The sequence below is a fragment of the Doryrhamphus excisus genome, chromosome 19 (assembly GCF_030265055.1).
Source record: "Doryrhamphus excisus isolate RoL2022-K1 chromosome 19, RoL_Dexc_1.0, whole genome shotgun sequence".
Taxonomy (NCBI): Eukaryota; Metazoa; Chordata; class Actinopteri; order Syngnathiformes; family Syngnathidae; genus Doryrhamphus; species Doryrhamphus excisus.
This window is the reverse complement of record NC_080484.1, coordinates 14,211,599-14,232,123: the sequence shown is the minus strand read 5'-3', so window position 1 is coordinate 14,232,123 and position 20,525 is coordinate 14,211,599. Positions and strand designations below refer to the sequence as shown.

The window sequence follows — 20,525 nt, the reverse complement described above, 5'->3', positions numbered from 1 at the left end:
GTGGGTGGTTGGATGGATAGATATAGATGGATGGATGAATGGATGAATGGATGGATGGATGGATGGATGGATGGATGGATGGATGGATGGATGGATGGGTGGATGGATGGGTGGATGGAAGGAAATTGGTGGGTGGGTGGGTGGGTGGATGGTGGATGGATGGATGGATGGATGGATGGAAATGGGTGGGTGGATGGGTGGGTGGATAGATGGAAATGGGTGGGTGGATGGATGGATGGATGGATGGGGGATGGATGGATGGATGGGTGGATGCGTGGGTGGATGGATGGAAATGGGTGGGTGGATGGATGGATGGATGGATGGATGGATGGATGGATGGATGGATGGATGGATGGATGGGTGGGTGGATGGTGGATGGATGGATGGATGGGTGGATGGATGGAGATGGGTGGGTGGATGGATGGGTGGGTGGGTGCATGGATGGATGGAAATGGGTGGATGGATGGATAGAAATGGGTGGATGGATGGATGGATGGATGGGTGGGTGGGTGGATGGTGGATGGATGGATGGATGGATGGATGGATGGATGGATGGAAATGGCTGGGTGGATGGATGGAAATGGGTGGATGGATGGATGGATGGATGGGTGGGTGGATGGATGGAAATGGGTGGGTGGGTGGATGGATGGATGGGTGGGTGGGTGGATTGATGGAAATGGGTGGATGGATGGATGGGTGGATGGGTGGATGGATGGAAATAGGTGGGTAGATGGATGGATGAATGGGTGGATGTGTGGGTGGATGGATGAAAATGGGTGGGTGGATGGGTGGATGGTGGATGGTGGATGGTGGATGGATGGATGGAGATGGGTGGGTGGGTGGATGGATGGATGGAAATTGGTGGATGGATGGATAGAAATGGGTGGATGGATGGATGGGTGGATGGATGGATAGACCCCCTAGTGGCTGTTAGTGGTGTGGTCCACACCCACCACTTCAGGCTTCACTACACATCTCAAAGTGACACCCCGTGGCATCTCGTACCGTGGTTGCAACATTGCCAGGCTGTTTGACCGCCATCATCACGTCGCAAGTGACCTCATGTGACCCTCCCCTCTTAGCTGGAGTCTGGCGTGCCGCTGCCCAGCCCCATGGAGCTGATGGGGAAGATCCTGGTCAAGAACAAGAAGAAGCACCACAAGGCGTCCTCCACAAAGAAGAAACTGGCCGAGCAGGTGTCCAACACCTGCAGCGACTCCTCCAGCATGTGCGAGCCCTCCTCGCCCAGCGCTGGTATGACACACACACACACACACACACATACACACTGTATTGTTTAACATTCATCATTTCCATGGTGCGCTCCATCAGCAGAGTATTATTGGATGTTGCACACACTCGCCGTCGGCCAAACATGACACACAACGCAACAACAATACAATATGCACAGCTTTGATGCATTTATTTGGACCCTCTAATGTAGCTAACTATAGGGTATATATGTAACCATCTATTTCACACCACTGACAAATACCACCACAATTAATAAACGTCTTCTTACAAATATGCCTAATTTTGTATGCAGTCAGTGTTTCTATTAAAGTATATTTTATGTGGCAGCTTTTCTGCGTCACGTGTGCTGACTACTAACAGAAGCGCTAACGCGTGCTTTGTTGGCCGCAGAGCTGCACTTGTTAACACTTGCACACACTGCCCTCTTGTGGCTGGAATCATTTCTTTCTGAAAGTAATCATTCATTCATTTTCCTCCGCTTGTCCTCACGAGGGTCGCGGGGGGATGCTTGAGCCTATCCCAGCTGTCTTCCGGCAAGAGGTGGGGTACACCCTGGACTGGTGGCCAGCCAATCACAGGGCACATATAGACAAACAACCATTCACACTCACATTCATACCTATGGACAATTTGGAGTGGCTAATTAACCTAGCATATTTTTGGAATGTGGGAGGAATCCGGAGTACTCGGAGAAAACCCACGCATGCACGGGGAGAACATGCAAACTCCACACAGAGATGGCCGAGGGTGGAATTGAACTCGGGTCTCCCTTTTAAGTTGTGCTTCCCGCGCACATGAAGCTGATTTATTGTTGTTTTATCCGCACAGGTTCCACCAAGGAGGACATGACAGATTCCTCCCAGCCAGCAGAGGGCGCTGAGCTCAGCCTCAGGCCGCAGGGCCGAAAGTCCATCGGTGAGTCTTTTAGCCACCATTTAAACCACTGCATTCATTTTGTAAATATTATCTTTTTGTTCGGAGCCCCTGGTGGGGACATGGTTCCGTTTTGAGAGCAAATGTTATTTATTGAAATTTAAAAGAACACAAGTGAAAGAATTGCAAGTATTTCCTCTCCCATACCAGTACTGAAGAGATGTTGCCAGCAACACTAGCTAGTACCGGATCTTAGCATTTTTTTGTTCAAAATAACCATCATGGAATTAAACGACCTGTTCCTGTAGTTACAGTATCACTTTATAACGCTACAGTTGTGCAGAGAGGGGTGCGAAAATGCTGAAGATGGACATTAACTGATGTATTTCCATACGATTTTCGCTATGTGGAGGCACCCCATGACCGGAAGTGTGTCCTGTAGCTTGTGCGAGCTCTCGCTAAAAAATCATTATTTTTACTCCATGTCACTTCGGGGCTGTGTACTTTTTGTGTGTACATTTATCACTGAATTAATTTAGTCTAAGCACACCTGTTTGACTCCTATTCAAGGTGAGGTGGAAGCGGAAAGTGAGGACGAGGATGAAGACGATGACGACTGCAAAAAGGGCTCCATGGATGAGGTGGGTTTGTGGGACGATGCCGCCCTCTAGTGGTCTTTCTAGGCATCTAGTAGACATATCACCTTCCTTCTAAAGTTTTATTTGTACAAAAGTTTGCCATCATTCCACAGGGATTTTGACGATTTATGTGCATTTTGTGTGTTGCAGGGCACAGCGGGCAGCGAGGCGTTTGCCACAGAGGAAATGTCCAACCTGGTCATCTACATCCAGCCTGTCAAGTTTAACAGCTTTGAGGCTTCCAAAAGTACACAAATTTATTGTTTTATTACAAATTCTTCATTCTGGGTTTTGACTTTTTTTTTTGCACATGTCCCTTTAAAAGTAATTTTTATTTGAATATTATTTTTTTTACCTTTTTAGAGATCAGTCGCAGCTACCAGATGTCATCTTTTGTGGAGACCAAAGCGTTGGAGCAGCTGACCAAATCTCCTGTGGAATTTGTGGAGTATCCTTCACATTTATGATGACACTTTTATCTTTAATGTGGGAGGACCAGTACTCACCCTAACGCTGCTCTTACTTTGGAAAATGTCAATATAACATCATGACACTTTAAAACTGTCATCTTTGCTATGGAGCTATATGAGCGCCGTCATTTATTAGTCTTTTTTATTATTATTGATTTTAATGTGTTTTATATTTCATCCATTTTTTTTACACTAAGTTTACCAAGTCTTATTTTAAACAATTTTTTAATTTTTTTATTTATTTATTATATTTTATATTTCACTATATTATATTTTAATTATATATTTATTTATTTATTTTTTATTATTTATGTTTTTTGTTATTTTGAGCACATTCAATGTGTCTCATTCCACTTGGTCATTCTTTATATTTTTTCATTATTTTTTTTCATTTTTTCATCCAACCACACGGAATTTGGATTTAGCCATTGGCAAATGTGCTCAGCACCGCCATACCTTTCTCAGCCACTGGGGGGCGTAATTGTACTGTATCCTAGACTGTAACACGCCAGTGCTGGCCCTTGCTTGTACATTCTGCTGCTGTAGTTGATCCTTTGATCACGTGCATCCGTTGGTAATCTATGGCTTCTATAGCGTTTGTTTTGGTGTCGTTGGCGTCCATTGGCATTGCGTTGAACTTTGACGTGTTTGTGCCGTGACCTGAGACGTCCACATGGGCCCAACATGGCGTCTGTCTTGAATGTGGATGACTTATTTGGCAGCACTTGAGTGTTGATGGCACGGCCACGGTCATATGAGACGAGGACGCTACGGCGCAGCGGCGTCCTTAACCCGAATGCGTCAGATACAACAAATTGCAGCTGAGCAGGATTTACCCGAAAGGCACCCGGGTGGATTCGTCCAACTACAACCCTCAGCTCTTCTGGAACGCCGGCTGTCAGCTGGTGGCGCTCAACTTCCAGACCATCGGTAAGGAAGTGAAGGTGACGGTCTGCATATAGGATGAAGGACGTGTCTTCTGTGTCTTCACAGATCTGTCCATGCAGCTCAACCTGGGCATGTACGAGTACAACGGCAAGAGCGGGTTCCGCCTCAAGCCGGAGTTCATGCGGCGGCCCGACAAGCACTTTGACCCCTTCACTGAGAGCACCGTGGACGGGATCGTAGCGAATACGCTCTCGGTGAAAGTACGTGGACTGCTTCTTGTACGTGAAGTTTACCGACATCCATCACACGATGCTTCTTCCTTCCAGATCATCTCGGGTCAGTTCCTCTCAGATAAGAAGGTGGGGACCTACGTGGAGATGGACATGTTCGGCCTGCCGGTGGACACCAAGAGGAAGGCGTTCAAGACCAAAACATCTCAGGGCAACGCCGTCAACCCCGTTTGGGAGGAGGAGGCCATCGTCTTCAAGAAGGTGGTTCTCCCCACGCTGGCGTCCCTGAGGATCGCCGTGTTCGAAGAGGGAGGGAAGTTCATCGGACACCGCATCATCCCCGTGTCGGCCATCCGTCCAGGTGACGTACGCCCTCTGTCCTTTCAAAGATGGAGACGTGGCCACACGGTGACGTTTCGCCGCTCTTCCCGCAGGATACCACTACATCAACCTGAGGAACGAGAAGAACCAGTCGCTGACGCTGCCTGCTCTTTTCGTCTACGTGGAAGTCAAAGATTACGTCCCGGACACGTTCGCAGGTGAGCCGCCGTTGCCGCTATCTTCTCAGGCTACATGGACTCACCGTTGTTCTCGTCTCCGCCGCCAGATGTCATCGAGGCTTTGTCCAACCCCATCCGCTACGTCAATCTGATGGAGCAGCGAGCCAATCAGCTGGCAGCGCTCACCCTGGAAGAGGGCGGAGACGAGGAGACTGACAAAGAGGTGTGTGTGTGTGTGGTTGTTGACGTGTAGACAGGAAGTGGTACGTGGTGTTTTGACCGCTTGCACCTTGATGTGACTGGCAGGTGGAGGCAGGAAGCGACCCCCCGTCGGAGTCCAAGGCGGACGCCAGAGCCGTGTTGCCGGCGGAGAACGGACTGAGCCACAACCCCATCGCCCCCAAACCTCCATCGCTGGTCGGCCATCAGCCTCAATCTGCAGGTACGTCAGCCCGCCCACTTTAAGCGACACCTTCTCACTTGCCAACATGGCGTTGGCTAGCACTGCGTACGCTAAACCTTTTTCTCTCCAGGCTCGCTCAAACCTCCGGGGAAGACGGAGGACATGGTCCAGAGTGTCCTGACAGGTAAGTCAGACCGAGACATCCCCTCGGAAGTCATAAGAGCGATGCCACGCTGCGTTTGTGGTTTTGCTAGAAGTGGAAGCTCAGACGCTGGAGGAGCTGAAGCAGCACAAAGGCTTCGTACGCGAGCAGCGGAAGCAGTACAAGGAGATGAAGGAGCTGGTACGCAAACACCACCGCAAGACCGCCGAGCTCATCAAGGAGCACACGGCCCGCGCCTCCGAGCTCCAGAGCCAGCACCAACGCCGCCGCGCCGCCCTGCAGAAGAGCCACAAGCGAGATGGTAAGAAAAGGTAGGTGGTGCTCCTCAACTCCCCCCATCATTGGGAAGCACTGCGTCCGTGTCTTCTGTCCCACCGTCACCCCAACAATGTGTCCCTCAGCCGGTGCGAGCAGTCCCTGTCTGCCCTGGACCGGGAGCTCGGAGAGCTGGACCAGGACTGCAGCCGCCGTGTGTCGGACCTGAAGGAGCAGCAGCAGCAGCAGCTCCTCACGCTTCGACAGGAGCAGTACTACAGTGAAAAGTACCAGAAGCGGGAACACATCAAGCAGGTCAATAACAGCTGCTTTTCATCCTAGTACTATTCCGTTGTACTTCATCCTAGTACTATTCCATTGTACTTCATCCTAGTACTATTCCGTTGTACTTCATCCTGTAGTATTCCATTGTACTTCATCATAGTACTATTCCATTGTACTTCATCCTAGTACTATTCCATTGTACTTCATCCTAGTACTATTCCGTTGTACTTCATCCTAGTACTATTCCGTTGTACTTCATCCTAGTACTATTCCGTTGTACTTCATCCTAGTACTATTCCGCTGTACTTCATCCCTGTAGTATTCTGTTGTACTTCATCCTAGTACTATTCTATTGTACTTCATCCTAGTACTATTCCATTGTACTTCATCCTAGTAGTATTCCATTGTACTTCATCCTAGTACTATTCCATTGTACTTCATCCCTGTAGTATTCCATTGTACTTCATCCCTGTAGTATTCCATTGTACTTCATCCAAGTTCTATTCCATTGTACTTCATCCTAGTTCTATTCCATTGTACTTCATCCTAGTACTATTTTATTGTACTTCATCCTAGTACTATTTTATTGTACTTCATCCTAGTTCTATTCCATTGTACTTCATCCTAGTACTAATCCATTGTACTTCATCCCTGTAGTATTCCATTGTACTTCATCCTGTAGTATTCCATTGTACTTCATCCTGTAGTATTCCATTGTACTTCTTCCTTGTAGTATTCCATTGTACTTCATCCTGTAGTATTCCATTGTACTTCAACTTAATAGTATTTCATGGTACTTTAAGCTAGTAGTATTTCATGGTACTTCATCCTAGTAGTATTCCATTGTACTTCATCCTGTAGTATTCCATTGTACTTCATCCTGTAGTACTACATTTTACATCATCCCTGTAGTATTACATTGTACTTCATCATAGTAGTATTACATTGTACTCCATCCCTGTAGTATTACATTGTATATTATCCCTGTAGTATTACATTGTACTTCATCATAGTAGTATTACATTGTACTCCATCCCTGTAGTATTACATTGTATATTATTCCTGTAGTATTACATTGTACATGTACATAGTATTCCATTCCATTCAATTGTACTTGACGTTGGTAGTATAGTTGCAGTGTTTAATTTTCATTGACAAGCATGGTTGCTATGGCAACCCAGAGCAGCCATCCCACCTCCTCCAGCCAGCTGGCATTGCGTGGCTGCCATAGGATGTTTCTCGACATATACACAGTATTTACATATGATTAGGATTATTTATTCCACATTCCATTGATTTTATTGGATATTTAGTCGTAAAATCTACAAATATATATAAAAGACATGTATCGTTTGTAGTATTTACAAATTCTATATATACTGTAAATGTTCTTGCTATTACTGGTGCATGCTTGGATACATCATGACTCTTTGCTGTAGTCCATGGGGTGTGACTGCATGGGAACACTGTAAACACTCTTCTTCCTTGTGGACGTCTTCTGCAAAGTCAGTTTGATGATGACAGGCCGCCATTCAACATCTGGCTTTGTCTCTCGCTCTCAGCTGGTGGAGAAGCTGACCGCCCTCGCCGAGGAGTGCCAGAGCACCCAGCTGAAAAAGCTGAGGGATATCTGTGAAAAGTGAGTCATCACACGCACACACTCTTTGAAGAAGCAACGTATCTTCATGACCTTGTCTTCCTCCTCAGGGAGAAGAAAGAGCTGAAGAAGAAGATGGACAAGAAGAGACAGGAGAAGATGAGTGAAGCCAAGTCCAAGGACAAGAACATCACAGAGGAGTGAGTGTCGCTTTGTCATTATTCTGCATTGATTTGTGCTTCAAATAAACAAAACATATTAAACACTACATTATTTTTTTATTCAACAGAACACACGTTTCAGTGACTAACTGTAATTCTAATTATTTGTAAAAAGGTGTGAAAGTAACGCATGACGTGACGTCATTGCAAGATGGCGGCGCCCTGTGTGGTTAGGGAAGTGCTAGCTAGCTTTCGCAGCCAGTCTGCTATCCATACCTAGCTGTGGTTCCTCGGTGTGTCCACTAGATGACGCCAGAGACGAGCAAAGTAACTGCTGCCTTTTGTACCCGCAGAGAGAAGCTGGAGATCAACAGGTCGTTCGTCAATGAGGTGGTGCAATACATCAAACGGGTAAGTTTGATTACTTCGGTTCTTTAGAGGCTCGGCACAAGCCCTCATTTGAATATCCTTGACATTTTACTCCCGTAAATCTACTTCCATCAGACACTACATTAGGTATACCTGTACATTTCAATGAAAGCATTAGCCAGAAGGAAAATATGATTTATTACACTAGCATCAGCTGGTTTTACACCAGGCCCAACTTATGCTTTACTCTATGTTTTCATTCATTACAATTCATACATTATACAAGGATTTGCCTGAAACAATATCCATTTTATTATTCATATAATAAATATTTATTTTTTCCAGATTATTTACATATTTTGATTTTTTTCATACATAATATTGTCACCAAAATACAAGCTTTGATTTAAAAAAAAATAAAGATTTTTGATTATTTCTATAGATTTGTTCCCTGGATGTATAATGCTCACTATGATAACTACAGTAAACCTTGGATATATCGGATTCAATTGTTCCCACTGGTTTTGTCCGATATAAGCGAAATCCGTTATATGCGTATACCGGAAAATGTCCGTTTTACGCATATATCGGATTTATATCCGGTATATGCGTAAATCGGATTTTATCTGTTATAAAAAGGCACTTCCTTGACTATGTTTCCAATGTACCTGGACGCGCAGGCAACGCTGCAAATGACGTCGTATAGCGGCCTGTCACGATTCGGCGAATCGGAGCGCCACGATGCGGCCATCCGATATATGCGAGGGAAATTTAATGGAAATGCATTGGAACGGGACTGGAGATTTTGTCCGAAATAGGCGAAATCCGTTATAAAAAATCTGATATATGCAATGAATTTTTATTGGAAATGCATTACAGAAAAATTGGTTCTTTTTTATCTGTCCGTTGTGAGCGAATTTCCGATATATCCGAGTCCGATATATCCGAGGTTTACTGTATTATTGTTTGGATTATTAAAATCATTTATGATCTGATTATTCTTTTTATTATTAGGATTATGATGATGATTGTAGAAGCTAATTCCACTGTGTGTGTGTGTGGTGTGTAGCTTGAGGACGCCCAGAGTAAGCGCCAGGAACGTCTGCAGGACAAACATAAGGACATCCGCCAGCAGATTTTGGATGAAAGGCCAAAGGTAAGCCAGAAGAACTAAAAACAATGTGATGCCACTGTCCTATGGGTGTAAAAAGACGCTAACCTCCACACTGAGATGTACAAATAAGATCTGAAGGACACAAACTGAACATAAAGTCAATCAAACTACCAAAAGAAGTCCAGTACATTTAACTTCAGGTTCTATGTGGAACGTGGTGACATTGGTGTGTTTTTGCCTTTGTTGATTGTTGTACAAGTGTAAAAAGAAGTTAAGCAGAGGGAGCGCGAGTGACAGAAAGAAGCTATGATGGCAAGAGTTGACAGTTTGTGCGAATTTAGTGCGACTCCTGGATTCCCACGCACATTTGTGGTGAAATTGAATGAACTGATGAACAGTCGGAGCTAACGTGGGCAACGTTAGCTGTGCTAGCGTCACATGCGGGCTGTGGGGAGCAGGATTATGACGAGTATGGATGTCTTTCTAGCCTTCAATCCACACACGCAAGCAGGAGTGCTGTGCGGTTGTCATAGTAACATGGGACAGTATCTCCCCTCCTCCTCCTCCACCATCCTTTCTGTAATCTGCTAATTCGGAAGTGAGTCTTCTTCCTGTGGGGGTGTGGTGGAGGTAGGGGGGGTTGCTACCATGGAGAATATATGCGAGACCACCTTGACATCCCACCTTCACTGTGTGGAGGACAAATTGGAAGGAAGTGCTTGTAAGACTCAGGGTGGTGTCTACTAATCATCTTTCATCTACATCAGTGCTGCCTGGCGGGAGCACATCAATAATACACACACACACACACACACACACACCATTCCCACTGGGAACGACAGCGCATGCAAAGCAGAGGCAGGCAGCCAACATTTATTGCTATTGCGTGTGTGTGTGACCTGTACTGTAAATGAGCGTGCAGTTTTACGATGAACAGCATGGGAGAGTGTGTGGAGACGTTGCATGTTAGCGGATAGGCAAGCGTTGATGCACCACTCGTTCAGTACGCACAGGAAGCTGTCTCACGCAATAGAGAAGTATCTGCAAAAGATGCACAATACTTCACAAAACTTCCTGCTTCTCAAGACCAATACGGTATCGATAACCGATAACATTTAGTAATGCACACCTGGAGGTGGGAAGGACTGGAAGAAATGAGGATGAGTCCTGATGAAATCTCATGACATGACTACTACCAGGAGTATAGAGGGGGAAGATGCACCTGCTGTGGCCCAGCAAGGTGCCCTCTCTTCGGGCACACGCTCCGAGCAGCCGGTGTAACACGGTGGAGGTACTATATGGCGCAGCGCTGGTGTTATTTTGTATGTTTGATGGGTTTACTTCTCTTCACCACGGAACATTTGGTATGACGTCCTTCCTCTTAAAGTCAACGTTTGTTCCCAAGGGAGCATAGGCCGTTAACGTCACAGGCAGGAGAAAAAAAATGAGCGCTTGATTTCCTCACCCACACGGTTACAGGTAATGGTTGTCAGAGGTTTTTTTTTATTTACTGGGATGACAAGATATGCTAAGAGTCCATTGGGCCGGTGCCAGTTCATGCTAATGCAATTTGCTGTGGTGCCTAGTGTCGCCATTAAGGTGCCTAGTGGCTCAAACTGCCTCCCGACTGGCTCATGGTGGCCCGTAACGGTGGCAAAAATTGAGTCTGGCGGCAAGATGTCGAAATGTGCGGCACGGTTGTCTAGGGGTTAGCGCGCAGACCTCACAGCTAGGAGACCAGGGTTCAATCCCACCCTCGGGCATCTCTGTGTGGAGTTTGCATGTTCTCCCCGTGCATGCGTGGGTTTTCTCCGGGTACTCCGGTTTCCTCCCACATTCCAAAAACATGCTAGGTTAATTGGCGACTCCAAATTGTCCATAGGTATGAATGTGAGTGTGAATGGTTGTTTGTCTATATGTGCCCTGTGATTGGCTGGCGACCAGTCTAGGGTGTACCCCGCCTTACGCCCAAAGACAGCTGGGATAGGCTCCAGCACCCCCCGCGACCCTCGTGAGGAAAAGCGGTAGAAAATGAATGAATGAATGAATGAATGAATGTCGAAATGTCAAAATGTTTAAAATATTCCTCAAGTGTCAGGATCCAAATGTCGCAAACAATCCGCCTATTGGAATCCCCTGGAATGTAATGGCACGAGCCAAGTTGCGGCAATGATGCTAGGAGTCCATTGGCGCGGTGCCAGTCGGTGCCAGTTCACGACAAAGATTATGTGATAGGTGCGTAGTGGCTTGCTGTGGCGCCGAATTTACGCCGACATGGCAACATGCCGAGCGAACATATTTCAGCGCCACAGCGAGCCACTACTCGCCAATCACATCATCTTTGGCGCAAACTGGCGCCGGCCTAGTGGACTCTTAGCAATAACTTCCTCGTATGGGCCCAATAATTATCGGATTGATCATGCACCCTTAGTATCTTCCTTGTGTCACATGGAAATGAGTGCAAAGGTATGCAGTCAAATGTTTTGGGACACCTTCTCATCCAGTAGAATGGGAAAGTGTGTCTAAACTAAACACGCATCAAGCTTTTTTGGCGACACTCGTTCTATATGAACAGGACCTTATGCAAAGTAGGCTGGCTTTCGGATATGGTCGAAAAATGGATGGATGGGGAAGGATGGATGGATAGATGGATGGATGCATAATGTTTTTTCAAGCCTACAAATGTTCTTGAAGGGACATTTTGCTTCTGTTCCCTATTCTCTTCCTGCTTAGGTGCATATTGCAATCATATTTCCAGTAAAAGCGTGCAGAGATGCCACATGCGCCGGTGCATGGAAGGCTGCAGCAGGTGTTATGTCACGCCTCAAAGCAAAGAATTCATTTCGGCTCCTCTGAGGTTCCCTTCCTTTTCCTTTCCCTCGACAGCGCCTCAGAACGAGGACAGGCGGTGAAGAAGGTCACACGCTGTTGTATTTTAGGAACTAGCATGTGCGCCACACGTGCACACGCATGCACAAACACGCACACACACACACACACACAGAGTTGTTGACAGACAAGTCTTCAAAGATGGATGAGGGACGGATTGGGAAGCGTCCAGCATGAAAGTAGATCACAACCAGGAATAAACAGGCTAACTTTTTTTCATGACCTGGTTGCAGACATGGATGTCTTTTCAACTTTATTAGCAACTGAAAACCGACACAGTATACTGGAAACACTGCAAAACCTACATAGTACACTGGAAATACACTGGAAACTCTTCCAAACCTACGCAGTACACTGGAAGTACACTGGAAACTCTTCTATATCTACACAGTACACCGGAAATACTCTGGAAACTCTTCTAAACCTACATAGTACACTGGAAGTACACTGGTAACTCTTCCAAACCTACACAGTACACTGGAAATACACTGAAAAGTCTTCCAAACCTACATAGTACACTGGAAGTACACTACAAAACCTACATCGTACACTGGAAATATGCTAGATACTCTTCCAAACCTACACAGTACACTGGAAGTACACTAGAAACTCTTCTAAACCTACACAATACACCGGAAATACTCAGGAAACTCTTCCAAACCTACGCAGTACACTGGAAGTACACTGGAAACTCTTCTAAACCTACATAGTACACTGGAAACACTGCAAAACCTACATAATACACTGGCAGTACACTGGAAACTCTTCCAAACCTACACAGTACACTGGAAACTTTTCCAAACCTACACAGTACACTGGAAACTCTTTCAAACCTACACAGTACACTTCCAGTGACACAGTACATTGGAAATACTACTCTGGAAACTCTTCCAAACCTACACAGTACACTGGAAACAGTACAAACCCTACATAGTACACTAGAAATACACTAGAAACTCTTCCAAACCGACACAGTATACTGGAACCACTGCAAAACCTACATAGTACACTGGAAATACACTGGAAACTCTTCCAAACCTACGCAGTACACTGGAAGTACACTGGAAACTCTTCTATATCTACACAGTACACCGGAAATACTCTGGAAACTCTTCCAAACCTACGCAGTACACTGGAAGTACACTGGAAACTCTTCTAAACCTACTTAGTACACTGGAAACACTGCAAAACCTACATAATACACTGGAAGTACCTTGGAAACTCTTCTAAACCTACATAGTACACTGGAAACTTTTCCAAACCTACACAGTACACTGGAAACTCTTTCAAACCTACACAGTACACTTCCAGTGACACAGTACACTGGAAATACTCTGGAAACTCTTCCAAACCTACACTGGAAACAGTACAAACCCTACATAGTACACTAGAAATACACTAGAAAGTTCTCCAAACCTACATAGTACACTTCCAGTGACACAGTATACTGGAAATACTCTGGAAACTATTCCAAACCTACACAGTACACTGGAAATACTGCAAAACCTATACAGTACACTGGAATCTCTTCCAAACCTACACAGTAAACTGGAAACACTGCAAAACCTACACAGTACACTGGAAGTACACTGGAAACACTGCAAAACCTACATAGTACACTGGAAACACCGCAAAACCTACATAGTACCCTGGAAATACACTAGAAACTCTTCCAAACCTACACAGTACACTGGAAGTACACTGTAAACACTGCAAAACCTACATAGTACACTGGAAACACTACAAAACCTACATTGTACACTGGAAATACACTAGAAACTCTTCCAAACCTACACAGTACACTGGAAGTACATTGGAAACACTGCAAAACCTACATTGTACACTGGAAATACACTGGAAACTCTTCCAAACCTACACAGTACACTGGAAACTCTTCTAAATGGACATAGTACACTGGAAACTCTTCCAATTGTAGCCAGTACACTGGAAGTACACTGGAGCTTCTTGAAGTTGAACCCTCTGAAGTGATGTAGTAATATTTGGACAAAGATGGCCGGACAGCAACAGTTTGACCCTGGAACAGATGATGATTGGGAAAGTGAGCTTGTCCCGTAAAGTATTCTTCCAGTATTATCAATATGATAAATATGACAGTATTATCTCATCGCTAATGGACAACACTCCATCGCTAGTTCAAGTTCATGCACAGGCCGCCCCCCCTTCAGTAAACATACGACACGTACACACACCCCTCCCTCCAGACACACACTCCCTGCCTCACATATCTCTCCAAGACCGTCCCTGTGCCCCCCCCCCCCCCCCTGGCATATACCAGGGTGTCGTCAGATGGCACTTTGAATGGGGGCTTCAGCACGTGCACACACACATGCATGTGCTGCAGATTGTCCCACCCTAAGTAGGTCAAGCACGGTGCAACACAGCGATCTGACGTGCATTTTTAGCCGATGCGCTGCATGGCCACTCGGTGAGACTCGCACAGAGAGTCAGACGCAGGGAGGAAGGGAGGGAGGGAGAGAGGGAGGGAGGGGACAAGGTGACCTTGACACTCTGCGTCTCAAAAATCAGTACCACACAACCCCTCCCTGCTTGCCACACCACACGCCTTTATTGTGAAAGTCAATTGGCAATAAGGAAACCTGTGGAATATGAATGTATGTATGACATAAACAATAACTTTGATTTATCAGTCAGTAGATTCATGATAACTTCAGCATCCTCCTTCATGCTGATCCCATATCAGCACATAGATAGAGAGATCTCTGTGAAAGCAGTGGATCCCAGATAGAAGCTTCATGTGCATCCTAGATAGAAGCTTCCCGTGGATCCCGGATAGAAGCTTCCCGAGGATCCCAGGTAGACGCTTCCCGAGGATCCCAGGTAGAACCTTCCCGTGGATCCCGAATAGAAGCTTCCTGTGGATCCCGGATCGAAGCTTCCTGTGGATCGCGGATAGAAGCTTCCCGTGGATCCCGGATAGAAGCTTCCTGTGGATCCCGGATAGAAGCTTCCCGTGGATCCCGGATAGAAGCTTCCCGTGGGTCACAGATAGACGCTTCCCAAGGATCCCAGGTAGAACCTTTCTGTGGATCCCAGGTAGACGCTTCCCGTGGATCCCGGATAGAAGCTTCCTGTGGATCCCGGATAGAAGCTTCCCGTGGGCCACAGATAGAAACTTCCCGAAGATCCCAGGTAGACGCTTCCCGAGGATCCCAGGTAGACGCTGCCCGAGGATCCCAGGTAGACGCTGCCCGAGGATCCCAGTAGACGCTTCCCGTGGATCCCGGATAGAAGCTTCCCGTGGATCCCGGATAGAAGCTTCCCGTGGATCACAGATAGAAGCTTCCCGAGGATCCCAGGTAGACTCTTCCCGAGGATCCCAGGTCGGCGCTTCCCGAGGATCCCAGGTCGGCGCTTCCCGTGGATCCCAGGTAGACGCCTCCCGAGGATCCCAGGTAGACGCTTTCCGTGGATCCCAGGTAGAAGCTTCCCGAGGATCCCAGGTAGAAGTTTCCCGAGGATCCCAGGTAGAAGTTTCCCGAGGATCCCAGGTAGAAGTTTCCCGAGGATCCCAGGTAGAAGATTCCCGAGGATCCCAGGTAGAAGCTTCTCGAGGATCCCAGGTAGACGCTTCCTGAGGACCCCAGGTAGACGCTTCCTGAGCTGTGCTGTGTGTAGGATGTCCCCCCCCCCCCCCCCCCCCCAGTGAGCTACAGCGCTGTGATATTGTGACACCATTCATCTTAGCGGCAGCACTTTTAATTACGTTGCTCCCCTGGGAGTCGCTGGCGTAGTTAAGGAGAGAAATCAGCATTGCAGCAATTATTGGATGACAATGAAATCAATCCTGTCATGTGTAATCATGGGGGGGCAGCCGGCGCCTGGGAGGAAACATCCTGGCGTTCATCAAGGACTGGAAAGACCATCTTTGGAGGACACGGCCACCAACCTCAAGCAGCCGCTTTAGGAAAGCACGATGGAGTGAAGCCACTGATCGGTGTAGAACGTTCCTTCACCTTGTCCCCACTCGGCTGGAGCCTATCCCAGCTGACTTTGGTCAACCAGGATGCGCTAAACAGTTTCCCTCTCCCCCTCCCTTTGCAGCTGCAGAGTGATCTGGACCAGGAGTACCAGGACAAGTTTCGCCGACTACCAGTGGAGATCCAGGAGTTCGTCCAGGACAGCGGCAAAGCCAAGCTGAGCGACGACGGTCTCCGCGGCAACCTGATCTCGTCCTCATCCACGGCAGAGAGGCTCAACCACAAGGCCTCGCCGTCGGAGGACGACGCCGAGGACGGTTCACTGGAGCGCGTTTATGACACGCCCCTTTAGACTGGTCTTACCAGGACTTGATCTACCCGGGTGAGTAGCGGTGGTGGTCTGGTGTACATAGAAGCGTTGCTTGTGGCCGTCACCCGTGTGGTACCTGACACTGACCGGCTTCCTTCAACTCTTCATCTGGTCTTCTCGTCACGCTCGTGGTGGCAACGGTGGTCTTACTGGTCCTGGTGGTCTTTGTGGTGGAGTTGCTCTGACTGCTCACATCGGTATTTATCTAGCCTGGAGCCACTGGTGGCCTGCTGGCTTCTCCACTGAGTTGGAACAAAGAACTAAAGCGGCGTTTCCACTTGCACTCATTTGGCCTCCGCATCGTCCCCAATCTGTGTCCTGTATTTATTTATTTATTTATTTATATATGGCGTTGATGTCTCGTGTACGATACACGCACCATGCGTTGTTCCCGCATGGCTATGCGTTGTCACGACTACAAAGCCGTCCCGGCATTCTTAGCTCTCGTTGTGTCCCGTTGCGTCCCGCTGTATCACGCTATGTCCCGTTGTGTCCCGCTATATAATGCTGTGTCCCGTTGTATCATGCTATGTCCCGTTGTGTCCAGCTGTATCACGCTATGTCCCGTTGTGTCCAGCTGTATCACGCTGTGTCCCGTTGTGTCCCGCTGTATCACGTTATGTCCCGTTGTGTCCCGCTGTATCACGCTGTGTCCCGCTGTATCACGCTGTGTCCCGTTGTGTCCCGCTGTATCACGCTATGTGCCGTTGTATCCTGCTGTATCACGCTATGTCCCGTTGTGTCCCGCTGTATCACGCTATGTCCCGCTGTGTCCCGCTATATAACGCTGTGTCCCGCTGTATCACGCTGTGTCCCGTTGTGTCCCGCTGTATCACGCTGTGTCCCGCTGTATCATGCTATGTCCCACTGTGTCCCACTGTATCACGCTATGTCCCGTTGTGTCCCGCTGTATCACGCTGTGTCCCGTTGTGTCCAGCTGTATCACGCTGTGTCCCATTGTGTCCCGCTGTATCACGCTATGTCCCGCTGTGTCCCGTTGTGTCCCGCTATGTCCCGTTGTGTCCCGCTGTATCACGCTATTTCCCGTTGTGTCCCGCAACGACGCCAGGCAACGGCAGGCAGCTACATGAATTCCTCCTCTTGTCCCCTTTTGCAGTGAAAGTCCACTTGTCATCCTTCTATGGGGTATACGGTTGTCATCATAGTGTTGACAGTATCTGCCTTTTTGGTTAGACATACGTCAGATTAGCATCTTGAAGGCAAATGTATTATTCCTGTCATGTTTTCACTGCTTTGAACCCTTTTTTTATTTTAAGAGCGCGTCACCACAGTCTTCCGTGGTACAAACGCTAAAACTGTAGGCCGTGCGTGCAAGTGTAACCGCCCCTTTAGCGACCATTTCATTCCCACCCACTTTTATGCATGAAGATGTTTTTAAGAGCGCGGTGTTGGGGTGTTTGCCCCTACAGGTGGTTTACACGGGTGCGCTGGATCAGGACGCAAGCGTTAAAGCTCCCCCTGTTCATGAGCACCTAACATGAGGCAAATCCAGCTATCTATCATCAGGAAAAGCACCCATCCGGGCTTCGCTACACATCTTAAAATGACACCCAAAAAGCTAGCCAGCAGCACACGTGGAAGCATGTTCTTCTTTCTCTTTGGCGGATATGCTAAGCTAGCATGATGTTGCTGTGCAAGTGCGAGTGTAATGTTAGCACCTTAGCGTGGCATAGCCATAGCCATATCATATCATACAGTGTGTGATTATGATATGATCTGATCATACAGTGTGTGATATGATATGATCATGATGTGGTCCCAGTAGGCAGCATGTACCAGCAGGATGTTCCAATGTTGATACGTGACCTTTCAACTCCACTCTTCCTGTTTCTTCTGACTGTAAATAGACAAATACACTTTATTTTTTACTTTCTTCCACAGTGGTACAAAAGGTCACCAGTACTAAATCATACTCTGAATTCAGAAGCGGACCAGTGGTGCTACTGGGACCTTTATGACCGATTATTAAAAAGCGGTGTGACCTTTGTAGGATTTAGCAGTTCTTCTGTTTCTTATTGAGTCACATGACTGCCATGCCACTTGTTGCTAAGCAGACTAACCTTTCTCACCACTGAAACTACACAAATAGGCGCTCACGTCCACTCGGCTGTTGGAAGAACACTGCTCTGTATGAAATACAAAAGACGGCGTCTGAAGAGGGCCCGCCACTGATGCAAATGTAGACAAAGACTTGGTGGGTGGATAGAGGTGGGGGGTCCCTGTGCCTTTGGCAAACGTACCTTTTGATGTGGAATGCATACTGATGTTAATACTGCTACACGTATGATGACGATGATGATGTAGGATCTTTAATAGGTGGGTAATAATGGAGTACCACTACTGAGAAGTACCCTCATTACTACCCTTATTATTCTTCTCATTGATACATCGTCTTCAAGTACTTGCTTTAATGAAGCTGTGTGATTGTTTCTCTATGGCTGTACATGCACTTGTACATCTATACCGTATATATTGGGGCTGCACCACATGAGGGGGTGATGATGTCATACCCAAAAATACCCGTACTGTGCGGGTGAGCAAATCAAGTGCTCCTCCTTCCCCTGAGCCCCCCTTGAAAACTTTCCATGGAAGACATTTAGCATGCTAGTTGGAGCAAACGCTCCGCCATGATGGGGACGTAAAGCCATGTCCAACCCCCCACCCCACCCCCCTTTACTCTATGCCGACCTCCTGCCCCCCACTATGCTCCTCCTGGTAGTAGACATGTCATGATATTTCATTAGGACTCATCCACATACCTGCCAGTCCTCCTACCTCGACCCCCCCTCCCACCTCCAAAAAAAAATACTCTAACCCTACCTCCTGGTCCCCCCTCCCCCCACTCTGCTCCTCCTGGTCGTAGACATGTCATGATGTTTCTTTAGGAGTCATCCACATACCTTCCAGTCCTCCTACCGCCACCCCCCCCCCCCCCCCCCCCCACGCCACTCTGCTCCTCCTGGTTGTAGACATGTCATGATGTTTCATTAGGAGTCATCCACATACCTTCCAGTCCTCCTACTTCCAGCCCCCCCCCCATACTCCATCCCTACCTCCTGGTCCCCCCCACTCCACTCTGCTCCTCCTCGTCGTAGACATGTCATGATGTTTCATTAGGACCAATCCCCCCCTCCAGGTACTTTATCAGTCTTGGGCAGAAGGTCTCTAATATATACAGTATAGGATACTATATACAGTACTGTGTAGTGTACTGTGTATATACACGGTATGGCATCAAGGATGAAACATGGATGTGAATGGGGGGCAAAAATGTGATGTGCAGCGTGAAGGGAATTTTTCTTGAAAACAATAAACGTGGACATGATTGTAAGTTTTCTGTGTTGATCTTTGGTCTTTGTAGCGTCTTCACCTGCATCCGTGTTGTGGTGGGTCAGCTGGTGGTCAGTGATTATGGCTGGGGGGGGGGGGTTCCTTCAGGGTTGACCAGCACACGGTCAACATTTCTTTCTTTCCAGAGGTTATTTCTTTTGTGTTATTGCTGACATTAGTCATTATTCATAGGCTATTATTATTTATTAATAACCTTTTTTCTTTCTGTGACGCTTTTTTGCTCATTTTGCATCTTCTTTCCTGCTCTTTTCTTTCTTCTCCTGGTCTTTTTCTTGTAATATTATGTCTTTATCCTCATAATATTGTGACTGGGATTATTAGAATTTGGAAAAAGTACATTTATCTAAAATGGCAACTTTATTCTTTTTCGTTAAAGAAAAAATATGTATTTTTAGAATGTGCGGACGTCCTGTAAAAAAAACCTGGGCGACATTGGACACCCCGGCATGGGCGGATCTCGCTAGAACAAACAACACCAATGTGGTGTTTTTGTTTTTGATACCTTTAGTGGGGACGTGATGAAGCTGCATGAACCTGTCAGGCTTGTCTTAACATCCAGCATCCAAACCAAAACAGGGAAGATGGGGTCTGCGCGTACACAGTATCACACAGTACACAGTATATGCAGTATAATACATAAATATGTCACTGTTATCTCATGCTTAACGAGCCACTTCCTGTCATTGCCTTGGCAACAGCATATTTCAAAGCAGTCCCCAGAGGAGCGCGGATGGC

The 20,525-nt window shown here is 47.0% G+C and overlaps 1 protein-coding gene across 3 annotated transcripts in view; it reads left to right on the top strand.

The window, feature by feature from the left end:
- The window catches only part of LOC131107633 (1-phosphatidylinositol 4,5-bisphosphate phosphodiesterase beta-1), a 90,336-nt gene extending 70,951 nt beyond the window's left edge, over positions 1-19,385 (top strand). For 2 of the 3 annotated variants that reach the window (XM_058057844.1, XM_058057843.1), the window contains exons 14-32: positions 1,083-1,254; positions 2,083-2,169; positions 2,698-2,768; positions 2,916-3,012; positions 3,129-3,213; positions 4,041-4,165; positions 4,229-4,383; positions 4,450-4,714; positions 4,788-4,892; positions 4,961-5,076; positions 5,160-5,295; positions 5,387-5,440; positions 5,511-5,730; positions 5,821-5,989; positions 7,522-7,598; positions 7,667-7,756; positions 8,071-8,128; positions 9,156-9,242; positions 16,173-19,385. In XM_058057844.1, the coding sequence (XP_057913827.1) occupies positions 1,083-1,254; positions 2,083-2,169; positions 2,698-2,768; positions 2,916-3,012; positions 3,129-3,213; positions 4,041-4,165; positions 4,229-4,383; positions 4,450-4,714; positions 4,788-4,892; positions 4,961-5,076; positions 5,160-5,295; positions 5,387-5,440; positions 5,511-5,730; positions 5,821-5,989; positions 7,522-7,598; positions 7,667-7,756; positions 8,071-8,128; positions 9,156-9,242; positions 16,173-16,400 (2,397 nt within the window). In that variant the 3' untranslated portion in view covers positions 16,401-19,385. Of the gene's footprint in view, positions 1-1,082; positions 1,255-2,082; positions 2,170-2,697; positions 2,769-2,915; positions 3,013-3,128; positions 3,214-4,040; positions 4,166-4,228; positions 4,384-4,449; positions 4,715-4,787; positions 4,893-4,960; positions 5,077-5,159; positions 5,296-5,386; positions 5,441-5,510; positions 5,731-5,820; positions 5,990-7,521; positions 7,599-7,666; positions 7,757-8,070; positions 8,129-9,155; positions 9,243-16,172 lie in introns of those variants that run through there. The other variant, XR_009120289.1, reaches the window with a different exon arrangement.
- Positions 19,386-20,525: the final 1,140 nt, after the last annotated feature.